Source organism: Mauremys reevesii, linkage group 21 (genome assembly GCF_016161935.1).
Source record: "Mauremys reevesii isolate NIE-2019 linkage group 21, ASM1616193v1, whole genome shotgun sequence".
Lineage (NCBI taxonomy): Eukaryota > Metazoa > Chordata > Testudines > Geoemydidae > Mauremys > Mauremys reevesii.
The window spans coordinates 14,636,937-14,655,500 of NC_052643.1; the positions used below are offsets into that span (position 1 = coordinate 14,636,937).

The 18,564-nt window shown below is 43.6% G+C and overlaps 1 protein-coding gene across 6 annotated transcripts in view; it reads left to right on the top strand.

Moving 5' to 3' along the window:
- Positions 1 to 18,564, top strand: part of MMEL1 (membrane metalloendopeptidase like 1) — a 56,458-nt gene that overhangs the window by 13,599 nt on the left and 24,295 nt on the right. For all 6 annotated transcript variants that reach the window (XM_039508982.1, XM_039508985.1, XM_039508981.1 and 3 more), the window contains exons 3-8: positions 9,523 to 9,582; positions 11,170 to 11,331; positions 12,734 to 12,814; positions 14,645 to 14,740; positions 16,171 to 16,289; positions 17,018 to 17,083. In XM_039508982.1, coding sequence (XP_039364916.1) covers positions 9,523 to 9,582; positions 11,170 to 11,331; positions 12,734 to 12,814; positions 14,645 to 14,740; positions 16,171 to 16,289; positions 17,018 to 17,083 — 584 coding nt within the window. The remainder of the gene's footprint in view (positions 1 to 9,522; positions 9,583 to 11,169; positions 11,332 to 12,733; positions 12,815 to 14,644; positions 14,741 to 16,170; positions 16,290 to 17,017; positions 17,084 to 18,564) is intronic.

Below are 18,564 nucleotides of genomic sequence, written 5' to 3' on the forward strand. Positions count from 1 at the left end.
CCCCAAAGCTGGGTCTAAATAAGTCCAAAAGCAGAGGAAAGAGACAACTGCTGAATGATCTTGGGAGGAGGGTAGACAGGGAGGCAGACAAAGGTGAAGGGATGTACTTTTGATCCTAATATGCCGGAGTCCTTTAAATGATTTCCCCCATTCATGACCTTCCCAAAGGACAGTTCCCGAATAGCATGAGAGTTAGTAGCGCAACCCCAAAAATTCCAGCCCTGCATCACTCAGGCTTTGGTCCCAAAAGCACCTTAGCACTGATCCTACCATAATAGAGTATGTCAAGCCATAGGCAACCTTTATAAAAACACTGACGAATGCTGTTTAAATGAAATTCTCCCACTATTGCCAATTGTTTGAAAAAAATTGCTTTCTGGTTTCAGAGCCTTTGGAGTTCTCACAGGTAATATCTGCAAGATTTTCTCCACAACCCTAGGGGTTAATATTATTATTATGGTTGTTTTATTTATTCCTTGTAGTGTAGTAGCACCAAGGAGGCCTAGCCACAGACCAGCACCCTACTGTGCTAGGTGCTGTACAAACAGAACAAAAGGACAGTCCTTTCCCCGTAAAGCTTAGAAACTTAATTTTGTTTTTTGTTTTTAATGAAAGCTGAGAGTCTCAGGCAATCACATGCCTCCAGGTGCTGGGGCTTTAACAAAAACACTATCACAAGCGCCACAATGAAATCATGAGCGTGAGCCATGCCCTTCACCTTTCATACTGGAGTAAATGTGTAGGAAGCAGAGTTACATGGATGTAAAACCAATCCAAATGAGAGGAGGGTCAGGTCAAGAATGACAGAAGGTGGATGAATATTCAGCATCTGCTAATTCTTGCTTGAAATTTATAAATTCGTTTCCATCGGCCAGGGCCAAAGATGGCTTGTGTTTGCTTCTTAAGTGATATTCACCTGTCAAAGCCTGGTAAGTTGCATCACTTAACTCCCATTTAAAACAGAGAGATCCAGCACTGTCTGCAGACAGGTGAATTGCGAAGGGCCCAAGTTTTATCCACCTGAATTTGCTATGGAGAAATAATTTCAAAAACATAGACACAAGTATCCGTGGAAAATGAATTTTAGATTTGTACACACAGGTATTTGTGCCATAAGTGCTTGCAAAGTCATCCAATAAGGTTCCAGAAATAATCCCAATGGGACTTGTTTGACCAATCCCAGCTGACCAATGTACCATGTATATAGAATAGCCAACAGTTGCTTAGAGCAGCCTACAATCAAGCTATAGATTTTTAAATATTTGCAAATAGAGAAGCAAAAATTGCAAATAATAATAATAAATGGAGTAGTGAGTAGAAATGCAGGAAATTGACATCCCGTACAGATATCCTCAGCAGAAAAGAAGCTAACTTCAGTGGATAAATTATGTGTTGAAAGTAAATTGCTCAGCTTTAAGAGCTGCACAACCAATCTGCAGTGTTGACAACACGTCTGCAGATGAGAACTGTGTGGGAAACAAATTCAGTGAAGATGCTGATAGGTGAGTGTCACTGATGCCTGCCAAACAACAACTGTGGATCTAATTGCTTTAATAGGTGCCATCCTCAGCCCTCTGTAGTCCTTGAAGAAAGGGGCGAGAGGAGAGGGAGAACAAGAAAAAATCAAAAACAAAAAAGCCACAGCACAAGGCCCGAGTATGCTTTGAACATATGACTGTGTCATTTGCTGGGTTCTCATCTTCTGAACAGAAAGTTCAAAGAGGGAATGAGGCGCAAAGCATGCTTGCATTCCAAAAAGTTCAAACGGCCCCGCTGCTCAGCAGCCGCATTGTGCTGCACTGGCACTGTTGTGCTAAACGAGTCTAAAGACCCATTTATAAGTTCCTGTGGTTCGTTACTGACTATGTTAAGCGTGAATCCCAGCCCAGGGCCTGCTCTACTGCTCACCTAAGACAACAATGATTCTTTTCACTGACTCCACTGGGCTTTGGATCAGGTTCCTATTGAACTTTGACATGTCTCCAGTAACCAGCCGACCTCTGAATCTGTAATAGCTTTTACCCCAATGACACTGACCTTCCCTCTCTCGCTTTGGGCCAGATCTTCAGCTGGTGTAAGCCAGTGCTGCTCTGTTGAGTTGGCTTTTTGATGGAGCTACCCCATAGCTCCTCAGGCACGGACTTACTGCTTACCAGTGAGGCTAAGGGAGTCACAGCTAGAGCTCGGTGGCCTTTGTTCAGGGAATAGTAAATTTGACTAAAATGCATTTTTCAGGGCACTGAAACTATTCGCAAATTCGGGTCAAATAGTTTCAGCTGGAAAAAAATGGGGAAACAAATTGGGAAGAGTTGAACTGTTTCAGAAACGTTGATTGGAAACGACATTTCGCTTTGAAGTGTCTTTTCAAAACGACGTTTCGTTCAACCCAAATCAAATGTTTTTGTTTTTTGTCTCTACGAGAAAAAGCAAAAAAATTCCACTGCAACCACCAAACCAAACATTTACTCATGCACTCGGCTCTATTCACAGCATCACCAATAATCCGGTTCTTCCCCATTGCAATGCACTAGCCTTAACGTTAGGGTCATAAACATTGGCTCATGCATTATTCACCCCATTGTGATTTTCATGCTTGGCCATTTCAAAGTGCAGCCATCTAAATCGAGCTAGACATTTGTTTTGTTTTGGCTTTGGAGCTTTACGGAAAATGAATTAACCCATGAGTTATCCCTGCCCTATCAGGTTGTGCATTAGCAGCCTACCGGTATTTAGCAGGTTTCATCAGAGGATATCAAATTAAGAATCTTCATCTAAGTATTTGGTTACAGTTCACACAAGTGTCACCATCCCTTTCCTCAAATTACACCAAGGGGAAGATCTCGCTACTATGATAAAAGAGGATTTTTCTTTACTGGCAAAGCAAGGCTGGAAAATGTAGTACCCCCAGCGTTGCAGTGCAGCCCCAGAGTGTACATTTCCCACTGGAGGTGTTGTTTTCAAGCAAACTCATGTGTGGTTCAGGAAAAGAGCAACGACAAAGCATTGTGCCAAGCATTATTCGGCTTAGTCTGCAAAGCCCCATTGAGCACACTGTGGCGTAAGAGCAGGTGGCATTGGTCATATCACATAAAGCATCAATTCAGCTTGTTTTTGCCAGGAATTATACAGAGGCATAATTGAGATAATTGAAGAGGAAACAAAAGCACCACTTTTGGAAGTAAGCTGAGAACCCTTCACAGGCCATTTTTAATTACCCACTTCGGTGGCAAAGTTTTAGAACTCCACATACACTACAGAGGTTTCAAAATAGACCTGACGTCTCTCCTTCACCCAGCTCAATTACGCTTTCACGACAGGGTCCATTCTCTGGTGCTTTGGCGTTAGATACTTGCTGATAGAGGTTTAGTTCCAGCCGTTGAGCTGAGTCATTTTCAGGGCACGGTCGGGAAAAATGCTTTGCTGATAACTGCCATTTGGTGCAATCTGGTCCATGAGAAATGATAGAAGAAAAGATGGTAGCGAGTCTTTCTGGGACTTAGGCACCTAGACACATCTCCCATCTGAAGCTAGTTGTTTATCCAAGCCCTGGGGTTAGGTTTTAGTACTGTTGCTGAGCAGCACCAGGACTAGTCAGTTAGAGGTTGGTAAACAGGTGCCAAGTGCAGAACACTTCCAACTGAAAAGAAATAATTGATCTGAAAAAAGACATACATCTTAGTCCTGGCATAGGGCCCAATCCTGCCAAGGGCTAAGCCCCCTCTAACCATTGTTGACTGCAGGATCCATCGACTTGATTCAAAGAAACTATGATCAAAGCATAAAAGTGATCAGACAGTAGATGGAGAATCCAGATACCATTGGTATAATCAAGAAAGGACACGTTTTTCCAACCCTCTCATGGTGGACGTACAACTGCTAAATAAAATGTGATTGCATAAAAAGAAGAGGAGCAATAAGCCAATGTGACTGCAATTATAATCCCTAGCTCTTACATCCTGTTTTTCATCCGTAGATCTCAAAACACTTTACAAATGTCAGGATAATTATCCCCAATGTACAGATGGGGAAACTGAGGGCACAGAGACATGCCATGCCTTGCTCAAGAATCACTCAGGCCAGTGGCACAGCCAGTAATAGAACCCAGATCTCCTTAGGCCCTGTCCCATGTTCTATCCACTAGGCATCACTGCCTTAGTTCTGCCATGCGTGGATTCAGACACACATCAACTGTCGAAGACACATGTCATGTAAACGTTGTAGGATGAGTAGAAGCCCAACTCATGTAAACGAGCATTGCTTTGCTTGTCTCATAACAAGTAGTAGTGATGGCTTTTCTTTGAGATGGCGAAGATGAAAGATGGTAGCAATAAAGAAGACAAGCCCAACAAATCTTCAAATGCCATTGAGTCATGTAGATAACTCTTGCCTTTCCTCCTAGAGAGACTAGCCAGGGGAGATGCTCCCTTTGAGTGTGTAACAGGTCACTGAAATGTTATCGGGCAGCTCAATGTGATTAGCAGCGTAGGTGGCATCAGGCTCAGACGCAGGATTGCGTGCAGCTCAGCTGCCAATCAAGGGGAGGAGCACTTGTGAAGGCAGCACTGTATTTAAATGGGCAACTGATATTTGGGCCAGGACACGTCTCTCTTTCTAACGTGCTCTCTTTTCTAATCCAGTTAAATGTTTCTATTCTTTCTCACGAGAGAATATTCTGCAACCTAATGCACTTACCGTTAGGGAACGTGTCTGGATATTCAACCTCTGTTCCCCTTAGGAGCCACTCGAAACAAATCATTGCCCCAATTCAGGTCTACACCCTTCAGATGCTTGGAGATGATTATTATCTATTCGACTTCAGTATTATTTGTTCACATTTCACTGAAGCGCCCGTGAAATTAATTTACCCCAGCTGATGAGGTGTATTTAGTTCTTGCCATCTTTCCTAACCATGAGCTCATCCCTTCCCCAGTGAGAGGCAGGGACCTGGGTAAATCACTGGAGTAAGACTGGAGAGATCAGTGTTCAGCTCTGCCCAGACCTCCTATATGGCCCTGGGCCAGTCACTAAATAATCTCTGGGTGCATCAGGTCACTAGCTGTAAAAAAGCGCCTGGTAATTATTCCATTATCCCATCTGTCTTGTTATTTAGGATCTAAGCAATTTGGGGCAGGGACTGCCTCTTACTATGTGTTTGTTCAGCCCCTGGCTGACAGAGCTCTCACCTGAGATGGGGTCTGGAAGTGTAAAAATACTTTAACACGCCAGAGACATTTCTGAATAGGTTTTTTCCGTTTCAGGAAGGCAAGTTATAACTATTAGCCCAATGGAGGTATTTTATCATACATGCTGCTCTGTCCACAGGTAGGTGAGAAGAGACGGACAGCTGCAGCGGACAGAGAGGGGCTGGGGTACGTGGTGCTGGGACACACAGGTTAGCAGGTTTGGGCACTCTTGGAATGGAGTGAGACGAAAGGGTTAGTGCCCTCCCTTTAAAAGTCTTCATTAGGTAACTGTAGCATTTTACGACTCAAATCCTGGTGCCAACGAGACGGTCCCACCCATTTGGACAGCTAGGAAAGTGTGAATCACAGCAGCTTTGGAGTAGCGTTAGAGCCATAAACTGCTCTTGAACCTCAAAGCTTTCCTTGAGCACAGTGGGGGTTTCCAACCACAGCCAAGGTCATAAGAGGGCCTCACTAAAACGAAGACTCTCAACCGTTTCTTTTCTTTGATCATGGTCATTTTGCAGCGTGTGTCGCACCAGCAACTGTGCATGTCTGGAATGGGCTGGATAAAGAATGTGTGTGTCGCTTCGAGGATGTACACAACTACGAATGCGGGAGGAAGGACGAGCTTGTGATTACGGGCTCGGACAGCAGCTAGCAAAACAGAAGCTGAAGCTGAATGAAAACAAAACATTTCAAATTTCCCCACAGGATAAAATTCATTTTGGGTCAATCGAAACATTTGGTTTTGATAAAATCAAAATGTTTCCTTCCAATGTTGACTTTTTTTCTAATTTCATACATTAGACAATCACATTTAAATAATTAAAACCAAAAGTCATTTCACACCAGCAAATTGAAACATTCCATTCTAAAAAGTTCAAAATGGAATATTTCCACCACACCAAAATGCTTTTTTTCCAATGTTTCTTTCCAAACAAAATTTCATTGCATTTGACACTTTTCCACCAAAGGTTTTGCTTCCAACAAATCAGCATTTTCAGACAGAAAAATGTTCCACTGGAAAATTTCTAAGAAGAGGTAGCAGGTTCACTGGGTGGACCTTTTAGAATGAAGTGGAGAAACAAAATCACAAAACTCTTGTCTTTCATCTTGGGTCTCAATTAAGAAAATGAAGAAGATTTTTAGGCAATACCATCCTATTTCCAGCAGTCCCGATTTTATATTGACTGTTACTGGAGGAGAAAACACTGAGTAATGAGCCTGCTCTGTTCTTGTCAGACATATTTTACCTGCCAATATACTAAATGAATCTCAGGCTGAAGTGGCTCTCATTCTAATTAATCCACCCACACCCCTATGCTGTGGATGTAAAAATCAAATGCTTGATTCTCCTGAGTACCTGAGAATTATTTTTGTCCATGTTTTCCCTACCGCAGTTTATTTATAGCAGCCAGAAAAAAAATCTCCTCTCTGCTTTAATCCTATTTGCGTTCTTTCCCAATTAGAATTCCCAATTTGGGCTTCCTCTGCTGTTTGTGTTAGCTTTCGTTAGCCCACTGCAGGTAACCGTGTGTTCATGAAGAGATCAAAGGCAGGGGGCCTCTTTCCTGAACAAGAAAGATCAGTGCGTGCACACAAATCGAAACAGCTGAGCAGCAATTTGGAAAGTGGCATATCTGGCACTGACCGCCGACAGAAGACAGGACACTGGGCTAGCTGGAACATTGGTCTGACCCAGTGTGGCTGTTATTACAGAAATCAAAACGTCCCTGATCATGAGCTGAAAGCTGAGGAATATCTGATTTGTGCCAGATTTCCATCACATTTTCCCCCCACCCTCTGTTATTTATGTTATACATACTTCTTTGATTGTCTCAAATGTGATTATAATTACTTTGTGTTCTATCCCTCCCAGAGGGGTTGCCCGGTCAAAATACGGTCTTCAAATGGTATCGCTTTAAACAAGCACAAACCGATGAGAGAAAATGCCTGCTAATGCAATGTGTTTATCAGACATTTTATAGGTCACTTGCCGTGAGTGCTTTTGAAGAGCTCAACTGAAAAAACATAGCCACATATTGTGTCTAATGGTAACACTTTGCTCTCTCAAAGCACCTTTTTCTGGGGGGCATAGAACAGGCGGCTAGGAACATCAATTAAGTCTCACAAGCCCCTGTGAAGCAGGTCTGAAGTTACCTATATTCTGCAGAAGGAGAAACTAAAAGGTTGGGTAATTTGCCCTGTAAATTGTACAATGTGAAGTTCTTTCACCCCAAGCAGACGACCGAGTCGAGGCTTGGGCCCCACGTAAACCCTCCAGGGTGGCGCTCAGATCGCGGGGAGGCATTCTGCTCAGGGGTGAATCTCTCTTATAGTCAATAGTGAAACCAGGATACACGTGACTCCCACGGAATTCAGTGCAAGTCCTACACATCCCACAGCACAAGACTAATTCCCCTCTGCATGGTGTCACCATTTATATCAGTGCAAAGCATGTGTAAAATGCCACGGTACACTCACTGTGCTCTCCCTTTGCAGTGGTGTAAAATCATCTCAGGCAGTGAAGAAACAGGCCCAAGAAAAGTGGGGTCCCCAGGATACTGACTAGAACAGTGCAAAATACACACATTTCTGGGCTGTGACTATTGTGCTTTTTCCTCTTCCTCTCCTCTGCCTGTCTCCTATTCCCCCTTTATCTGCGATCTCGGTATGCCAATATTTGCACCCACATGAATGTTCATGCCTTTGATACATAAGCCGCTTGTCTGCATTTAAAAGGGTTTGTTTTTTAGCTCAAAAAGTTATGCAGTTTAGGAACATTTTTCACAAAAATGGGCCTGTTTTCAAGTTTGTACAATGTGCAAAAACCTCGAATTTGGGGTAATTTTGTATGTTGTCACAAATACTTTAATCGCCTCCAGTCCCGATTCCCAGGCCCCTGTCTAATTACTAGACCCTAATTTGTGCAGTGTTTCTAATGCAGATTTCTACACACACATGCCCACTTGATTTAGCCCTGAATGTTACGTTCCCAATCACAGGGGGTGCTGTTGATGTTGCTTCCGCTGATGAACTTCAAAGCTCTCTTTTCCGCCCCACTGTTCTACGTCTACCTGAATTACTTTAACCGTGTCTGCTCTTGCCAAACACTTGTATTCAGCGTGAATCGGTTTGCCCAATATCTCTGCGCTAGAAACATTGCTGCACAGGAGAACCAAGTTAAATTCACTTGGAAAGTGATTTTTTTTTTCCCAGTGACGGCTCAGTGATCCTTTGCCTAACAGAAAGCAGCCAAGCACAATTCAGACTGAAATTATGCCAGGGAAAAGCATAGGCATAAAGCAGAGCACATTCAAACATTCCTGAACAATCCTGAGGGACTTGGGGAGCAGGCCAAACTCTGTAAAATACCAAACAATCCCAAACTCGGGGGGAACTTTGGAACTAGATCCCAGCTTTGTGGCCTGGGCCTATTCCTGTTTATAAAATTTACGACTAATGACAAGAATGTCCTTCACTAACATAGCACCTTCCTTTATCAGAAGCTCTCAGAGCTATTTACAAACACTAATGAAAAAAGCTTCACCACATCCCTCTAAAATAAGTGTGGTAATGCCCATTTTACAGATAGGGAAACTGAGATACAAAGAGATCAACTGACTGGCCAAGTGCAAGAACTGTGCTCCACGAAAGCCACATTCATGCCTAACTTTGAGGGCTTACTCAGGACCTAAGTGGTGCCTAGGTCTGGTGCTACTGGGCCAGGTCTGCATTGGGGTAAGTTTCACCGGAAGAGAGCGAACAGCAGAATAGAAAAAAAGAGCCTAGGAGAAGTCCTGCTTATAGCACACTAGAAGCACCTTGTTCTACTTGGCTTTCAAAGCCACAGTTATCCTGAGAGAGGTTTTCATCGGGACAAAATACCATCGCTAGTGTCCAGGTTTTACAATGGTTTTGAGCCGCAACCCTGAATAGGAAAAAGTACAACAAGGTGCTTTGTGCCATGAGCAGCTTAATAGGAAGCACAGAAGGTGCTTTCAGAAGCTATTGTCTGTTTTATCACAAAAGATTGTATGGCAGAGACTACGGAGCGGATTAGCCTGGGAATTGATCTAGTCTCTCACCCGCTTCAAATGAGCCTGAGAGAAGCTTTCATTGTAGCTGCCCCTCACTGCACCTATTCTTCAGATAAACAAAGCTCTGGCATCTTTCCCTGGCACTAGGATTCACTTACTTTAAAATAAAAAAAAAAGAGCCCAGGTCCTTACAGATGAGCTTGGAATGAAGTCGAGCAGTCCTGAGTGGCAGCGGTGCTCTGCCCTTCCTTACACAAATGAATAATGGCATCGTGTGGTTTTATTCTCCCCCACAGATATGCAGTGTGGCACCAACTCAGGCAGCATATGCACTACGCCTGGATGTGTTACAGCAGGTAATAATTCTTCATCCCTACCCTGTCTGCAGAGGAGTTGTGTCCGAGTAGGAACTGCCCCGCCTCTCACCCCAAGCCCAGTAAGAGACTATCCTGTAAAAGGGAAGGAAAAGATGATTGAAATGATGCTCAGGATCTGAAAGGAAGGAAAGCTCCCATTTGGCTGCATTAATAAGCCCAGCATTGCCATTTGAATCTTGGGAGGGATTTTCAAAAGCACCCAAGTGATTTTGGAACACTAACCCCATTGACTTCAATGGGACCTTTGCACCTAAGTCACTTAGGCATGATGAGACTTGAGCTGTTAAGTAAGGGGCTTTTGAAAATCCCACCCTTTGTCTGAAATGTGCAAAATGTGCAAATCCTGCTGCACTTTACCTAGCATTGACCAGCCAGGTAAGCACCTACTTGTTCATTCTCATTCAGAATCAAACTATCTAAGAAAACAACATAAAAGGGGAAAAGTCTCTCCTGGGATCCCCACTCTCAGTGGTGTTTTTGTATGTGGAATCAGGGCAGACTATGCAATAGAAATTTGCCTTGTTGATAAGAGACCAGATCTGCTGCATGGACTGAAGAATAACTTTTCCCAAAGCTGCCTGCACATATCAGCATTCAAGGGTTCGATGACTCAATTTTCCCATCTGTAAAATAATTATACTTCTTTTATGATGTGCTTTAGATCTATGGATGAAACGCACTATGTAATAGCTACATGGTATTGGTATTGTTATCGTCTGAGTATTAGTATCTGCAGGTGACACTAATAGGGAGAAGTCTGCCACTCCTTAGTGCAGAGGAAAATTACCGTTGGGAGTCAGTGGCCTTAAGCAGGAGGTTGCAGGCTGAGTGACTTCAACCACCTAATAAAAAGCACAGCAGCCCCTGCCCCGCCCCACCAAATAGTCTGCTTGTAGGTTTGATTTCCCTTCTCACTCTCCATCAGAATGTGGCACTGTCACCATGGGGGACGACCACTGGCAGCCCTGCTGAAGGGGTTTGCCAGGGTGGAAGTTTGCCCAGTGCAGATGGCTGGTTTAAAGTCCTGCACACAGGGGCAGCTCCAGGCACCAGCACGCCAAGCACGTGCCTGGGACAGCAAGCCACGGGGGGTGCTCTGCTGGTCGCCGCGAAGGCGGCAGACAGGGTGCCTTCGGCGGCATGCCTGCAGAGGGTCCACCGGTCCCGCGGCTTCGGCAGACCTCCTGCAGGCTGCCGCCAAATCTGCAGGACCGGGGACCTCCCGCAGGCAAGCTGCCGAAGGCAGCCTGCCTGCCATGCTTGGGGCAGCAAAATACCTAGAGCCGCCCCTGCCTGCACACCACTGGGTCCTTGCACTGAGGGTTTAAATGGACTGGACATGGTGCTCAGGGCTTTTTGCAGTCTCACTGCACCAGAGTGAATCTTACCCAGATGAGTAGTATGAAGATGCAAGATCTGTTCTGCAGAGCACCTTCTTGGGAAACATACCTGTGTCCTTGCTCAGGGAGGGAACCAAGCAGTGACTCCTCCCTGAATAACCTCAGAGCGTTATGTGCAGCTTGGACATCCTATGCAACTCAGAGGTCTGGTTTCTGTGTTATGCAGCTGCTAGAATACTTCAGAACATGGATCCAACGACTGAGCCTTGCGCGGACTTCTATCAGTACGCCTGTGGGGGCTGGCTGAACCGGCACGTCATCCCAGAAACCAGTTCGAGATACAGCATTTTTGACATACTGAGAGATGAACTGGAGATCATCCTGAAAGGTAGGACTGGGACGGGGTTACAGCACGTATGCAAAATAGTGAGACTGAGCATCAGAACTTTGAACTAAAGATACATCCCTCCCCCCTTCCCCTTCCCCTCCGGAAGTGGTAGCCAACACAATTAAATCTGCATTAAACCAATGCATTCACTCCCCTACCCCAAAATATATTGTTGCCCACATGGTCCGTAAAACCATGAAAGAGGATCTGGAAGTAATTCCCAGGCATGGCTTCCTCAACAAAAGCTAGAGCCTCATTTATAAATCAACATAGCTCCATTCAAGTCAATGGAGCGACATTGACTCATCCCACCAGAGGATCTGATCCAGACTCTTGAAAAAAGCCGTGCGGCTCAGGCCAGGTCTAGACTTTATAATTTTTGCCAGTACGATAATGTCAGTTAGGGGTGTGATTTCTTACAATATTTTATACCAGCCAAAGCCCTCGTGTAGACGCACTTATATGGGCAAAACAATTCTTTTGGCAGGATAGCTTATTTCATTTGGGGGACTGGTATAAGCTATGCCGGCCAAAGCACTCCTTTGCCAGAATATTAGTAGCAGTAATAGCTGTATTACGTAGCACTTAAGAGCCCTAGTCTTGGAGCAGGATCCATCGTGCTCGGTGCTGTACAAAGAGATGGTCCCTGCTCCAAAAAGCTCACAGTCTCACCTGTGTCTAGGATGGTTTGTCTGAATAGCTCTACCAGCAAAACTTCTCTAGCGCTAGATCTGAATGGGGGATGGGTGCAGAGGTGGTGGCATGGATATTTCTCACCACCACTGATTTTTTTAAAAATAAAGAAAAGTTGACCTATGTCATGTTTTTTCCACATGGTGGGCATGATAAAGCCAGCCTTTGCCAACGGCTACCACGCCACGATTACTGACATACCACAGTTGTGTTTTTGTCATTGGTTCTATTTGTGTTAACAGCTGGCAACTGTATGTTTTAAAAAAAAATCAGCATGAGCTGCAGTGACATGCTAAGTAATGAACGCTCTGGTACCTGCAGTACCCGACCTCTCGTCCAGGCCTTTCCCCTCCCACCGCTCAACACACAAACACTGAAAGAGTGGCCCTGATCCCACTGAAATCGATTGGAGTTGTGACATTGACTTCAGCAAAAGTAGGAGAAGGGGTGTGTGTGTGTGTGTGTGTGTGTGTGTGTGTGTGTGTGTGTGTGTGTGTGTGTGTGTGTGTGTGTGTGTGTGTGTGTGTGTGTGTCCTTCACAACCTCCCCCTTTCTGTAGAATAGTTCCAGTACAGAGCACTCTCATTTCATGGTCAATGGAGCCAGTGGATGCTGATTGTTGCTGGCATTCCTGCACTACCACTGATTCAGATGATGAGAAAGAGGCCACCTGGGGCACCATCTCACTGCAGTGATTCCATCCCTCCAGGTGTGCTGGAGTCTCCGGAGCAGGGTGATCGAGAAGCCTTTCGGAAAGCTAAAATGCTTTACACTTCCTGCATGAATGAGAGTAAGTCTCTTCTTCTGCTGCTGCTATACTTGTGAAAGTAACAAGCCCACCCCTCCGGCAAAACCTTCCCACCAACCCCTCTCTCTCTCTCTCTCTCTCTCTCTCTCTCAAGATCTCCCCTGAAAAACCTGCCTTTCTGCAGGTGGATGACTTGAGCACACACACAAAGCTTTAGGGTGTGCATTCTGGGATATGGCACATTAGGTAATAGGTTACCCACCTCTATATGAAGCGCCTGCCTTTCTGAACACAAACATCCAGTCATTAGTCTTATCCCATGTTCTCCTGGGACCCAATACAAGTCCCACACTGAAGTCAATGGAAGTCTTCCTGTTGGCTTCAGCAAGCGTTTGGTCAGGTCCCTGGTATATTCAGGAATGGCAGCTCCAAGGAGCATGTCCCCCAAGAGTCATCTACAAAACCAACTGTTGGGCAAACTCTATAGAACTCCCACTCTCCAAAAATGATGGAACTTAAATGCTAGGAAGCAGCATTAAATGATGAGGATTTTTGTTCTCGTAATCAGAGTAACGAGGAACTTCTAGTAGTTCTGAAGGCAAAGGAGAATGTTTCTAAAACATCTGAAGAAAATCCAGCAAACCCCTTTTTTGAGTTACATGTGGACAGTGCAAGATTTAGGATGCTTCTAAATGTTATTTCCTTGCTTTAAATTATTTGAGTTTTGTAAGTGACGCAATGGGTGACTAAACTCTTGTCACTTAGCAACTCCATGTGGTTTTTTAAATGAAACTTGCTTTGCTTTTGAAGTCATTTACAAGCATAAAAATATGTGATTAAGGCACAGGGTGATGATTTCTAAAGCACCTCAGGCAAATGTCCATAAAAGAAGTAAGCATTTAGGAGCCTAAGAGTCTTTGAAAGTCAATGAAATATAAGCTCCTCCATGCCTACATTTTACCGGAGAAGTCTAGTCTATCTTCACTGGCAGATAACTGCTTGTTGGAGAGAATTTGAAGATTACGTGTATGGATTTACAGAACATACACAATATGTTAGAAACAACTTTGTGTGGGTGCATACTACACCACTTGGAAAAATTATGCGGTAACAGCCAAAAGCACTAGTTTCTGATAGTGATACTATGTTATTATTAGTTAATTTTTATCTTGTGGGATTGCTGACAGGCCTCAGTCAGGGACCAGGCTCAGTACTGTAATGTTATAAGGGACACAGTGGAAAATCCACCTACAGTGAATTACTTGGTCATAATTCTGTGTAATTCTGAAGAACTCTTATCCTTGGATAAGAACTTCTGATCTGTACAGAGAAACACTAGACTCAGTCTCCATCTTTGTGTGGTCACTGCTCATGCATTACAATGTTCTACAAAAGGTGAGGACTGAAGCAGTGCAGAAGCTTATAAAACAAATCAGGGTCCCAAGAGACCAGGCTGAGGTTTCAGACACCTACCCTCCCTTCTCACGGGTGTCACAGTTACACGAATAGCTTTGCATGGAATTCATCAGTTTCACAAGTCAAAACCCACCAAACAAAATATCAGAGGATTGGGGTTTGTTTGAACCCCAGAAGGAGTCACAAAACACCCCCAAAATTAACTCTTTCGCCCTGTGAACGGAACCTTTCATATTCAAAGAGTTCTTGTTAGGCTAGGATTCCTGCCCAGTGGAGTTGAAAGCTGACACCACGAGGTGTAACACCATCCAGGGTCACAGGGGACTTTTAGAATCTGCCTCCCCTATTGCAAGAGTTTCAGCTGCTTAGTTTAGTCTAAATTTTCATCTGTTTTTCTTCATTTCTAGTGAATCAGAAACAGGGACTTTACATTCATTTCCTCTTCTTCCTCCTCAGGCTTCATAGAGCAGCGAGATTCATTGCCCCTGTTGGAGGTTTTAGCTATGGTTGGAGATTGGCCAGTGGCTTCGGCAGATTGGAATATCACCAAAGGTAATAGCGTGTGCTCAGAGAGCTCTACCTTGTCAGGTTAGGGTAATTTATCTTCCTAAAGAGACTGATGTCATTGCATCAAATCTCCACTGAGGCTTTCCTTAACGAAGTTCTGAGACATTCACACACCATTTGGAATGCATCAATCTGCATAAACAAGAAGGCCTGGATTTAATGCCTGCAATCAAAGATTTCAGAACCCTGTTTTATAGACACAGATCATTTTTTTTGCAATAAATAATCCAGGTAAAGGGCAGATAATATAACTTTTTTAATTGATAAAATGTGCACAATTCTAAAACCTCAACACACAGGCACAAAATGTGAAAGTAATAATGCCATCGTTTTTTCAACTTTTAGATGCAAGTTTCCAAGGTGCACACATCCATGCAAAAATTGTGCTCCTATATTTCCGTATGCAACTATCATAAGTGGGTCTTGAAGCACCACAGGCTAACTAGGCAACAATATGGTGATTTGTAGCATGGGTGTGTAATTGCATATACATTTTTGCATGCACATATTTATATTTTTGACATTTAGTTACCAAAGTGGTAGTTGCTTTACAAATGCTATAGATAAATAAAAATGAACCTCCCTTTTATTAAACAAAGATGAGCTGTCATCAGAAACATGAAAAAAGAACAGGCCTATTTAGATACCACGGTGATGGGCACGTTAAAAATGCCTGGGCAGGTAGATAACTAGCACCTTGTGTGATGTATTGATTATACGCCCCAATGTGGGAGTTTAAAAAGCACTCAGCATTAGCCAAACTCTGCTCCCATTGGAGTCAATGGATTACATCAATGATTGCCTTCCCTGGAAGCAGAATTAGACCAACGCTGGTAGCTTTTGAAAATCCCACTCCTAATCTCCAGACTGGCCATGAAGAAACGTCCATTCCTTTTATTTCATCTTGCCCCTGCTCCTGCAAGACCCTCCCATCCAGGAGGTGCAAGGTGACCACCCTCCTCTTCTTTCTTGTCCTTCCTTAAAACTCATCTCTTCCACAAAGCCCACCTGCATTGACCCCCCAGCTTAGAGCGACCATCTCACTTCTATCCAGCAAAACCCAGGCCAGACACAAATAGGGACAGCAGTGCCTTGTGCATCTGAACGGTTTTGTCTGCATATCTAAACATCCTGCTTGGAGCAAGAATTGGGTTTTCCTGTGGCCGTGTGCTTTGTACAAGGTAGAACTAATAAGAAGAATGATGAATAATAAGTTACTGATAGAGAAGTCCCTCTGGGATCTCTTTGTTCATCCGCTCCCAGCCAGTGCAGGATTGGTCCCTACGAAATATTCTCAAGTGCTCTGTCCAGTCTGATTTTAAATTACTTAAGCAATAGGCTTACAATATATGAAACTTAATTTTTCTTGATGCACATCAAGAAATACTGCATAATTTTTCCTTTTATTCCCCCAGAGTCAAATTGGAGCATGGAAGAAAAACTCTCCACACTGAACTCCAGATTTAACAAACGAGTCTTCATTGATATGTTTGTATGGAACGATGACCGTGATTCCAGCAGACACATCATTTATGTAAGAAAAATAATCGAGAACTACAGCTCCATAAGTCCCAGTACTCCAGATTCACAATGGATCACTACTTGCATCGCATTTAGACATGCTTTTCATAAGCACTGATTTGTATTGGTGGGCATTCAGAACATGGGGGAAATGTGCATATTAAAAAAGAACTCTACAAATCTATTCGTGGTACCCCAAACAGTATCAAATACATCTTGAGGAAGATCCTATACTGATTTACACCCACTGGGCCATTGTAGAGTATTGTGATTTACCGGCAGGGTTCAACAAATGGCATAAAACTCTACTGCAGATATCCAATAAACATAGCTAGTCCATATATAGCTATGAATATAGTTAGTCTCATATCTTTTATTGTCACATATGAAATCTAGCAACATCTTCTCTGGCAGGTTACTTTATTTTGGTCTTTCAGAGGTCTCAGTGGTCACTGAAAAATCTTGCCTTATAACCCAGGATAAGTATCCATCCGATACTACCCCAGAGAGTAAGGGTCAGATTTTGGTCCTGGACCTCTGAGGATTGGAGGTAGTAGTTCTGGCTTCCATCTCACTTCTGGCTCCAAGGAATAATAGGCAGAGCTGCTACTTGAGTGGGTTTATCATGTAACAGAGTGCTATGGTCCTTCCAGCTTTTCACGTTGGTCTTGAATGACCTCTTCTTGCCAACCAGTCTCACTGTTCATCACTCACTAGAGATATGTACTTGATTTCCTTCAGATCGACCAGCCTAGTTTGGGAATGCCGTCCAGAGACTACTACTTTAATGGTGGCAATTACCAAAGAGTAAGTATTCCTGAACTTTGCTACTAAAAATTGTCTTTCACTAATCATGTGCATGTGAACACTGCTTTTACAAACCACAAGTAGCTGAATCTTCATGTTCTCCAACAACCGCAGTTAGATTGTAGAACTCATTGCCACGGCATGTCACTGAGGCCAAAAATTTAGCAAGACATGAAGATGGATTGGACATTTAAATGAACAAGACTATCCAGAGTTGTGATAGTTAATGCTAACACAAAGAGTACCGTGAAGGAGATAAAACCTCGTGTTTCAGGGTTTAAACCAATCTCTAATTTTTAGGGATAGGGATGAGATCCTCATGTAGGGCAGATTATCCCACATCTGCCTACTGCAGGGTTTCTTGCACTTTCCTCTAAAAACATCTGGTACCAGCCACTGTCAGAGACAGGACACTGGACTAGAGGGACAGCAGGTCTCATCCAATGTGGTAATTTTTTTATTCCCATATTTCTACAATTTCATACAAATCCCCAAATTCATTCTGATGAACCCTAACTAGAAGGTTTCAGACATCCCCCATAACAGACAATTCCATTCATGAAATCAGGATTGACCTGGACAAATAGAAGGAAGATGGATGGTCCTATATGTGTTGGATGATCCTTATTTTTTTGCAATGAGTTCCAAAGCCTACATGAACGTTTGGAGACGCTATTTGGAAACTGTTTCACTTTCCTCCACTGCACAGACCAAATTCGTTCACTTTCTCCTTCTTGCTTTTCTTTGTAAATGCCTGGCTGAGCCGCTGCAAATGTAGATGGATAGAGATAATTTGTCAATTTCAGGCCTGAAAATACTTTTGAAGCTCTTTTTAGTTTCGTAATTATTTCATGCTAACTGAGTAGATTTGAAGCCAAGCATTAAATTGAATTTCCTAATGTGAATGAAGGGGGAACCATGTAGACAATGATCAAACATTTCAGACTCAGTTGCATATTACAGGAGTAGGAGCCTGATCCAAAGCCTGTAGATATCTCTGCGTGTCTTTCCGTTGACTTCAATGGGGTTTGGAACACGCCTGTACTGAGATCTAACTCCAAAGCTTTCTTCATCCAAACTACAGAGCTGTGAGATCCTGATGGCAGCGGATCTGCCGGCAGCCTCACCTCAGCCACCTTAACAAATTGTGATTCCTATGTCCCGTGTCCCATATTGTTCTGTCCAGGGGATTCAGCATGCGAGCTATCTCAGTGCACTCGAGGTACTATTTATAGAATATGGCCAAAGTCTTCTGACATTCACAGACTCCATCGAGCATGTGCTAAAGGCAGTCGCCTACAGAATTTCTTAGAGGTACAGTGAAACCTGCAAAACAAACCAAGTACTTCACAGGGCTGGATTTGATCTAAAAGGGAAACAAAATTTTTATTTAGCCCTATGGTTCATTCTCAGTGCATTTGCTGATTTCCCTAAAACTCCCTCAACAAGCTCCACCACAGAAAATCTCTCATACTGATGCT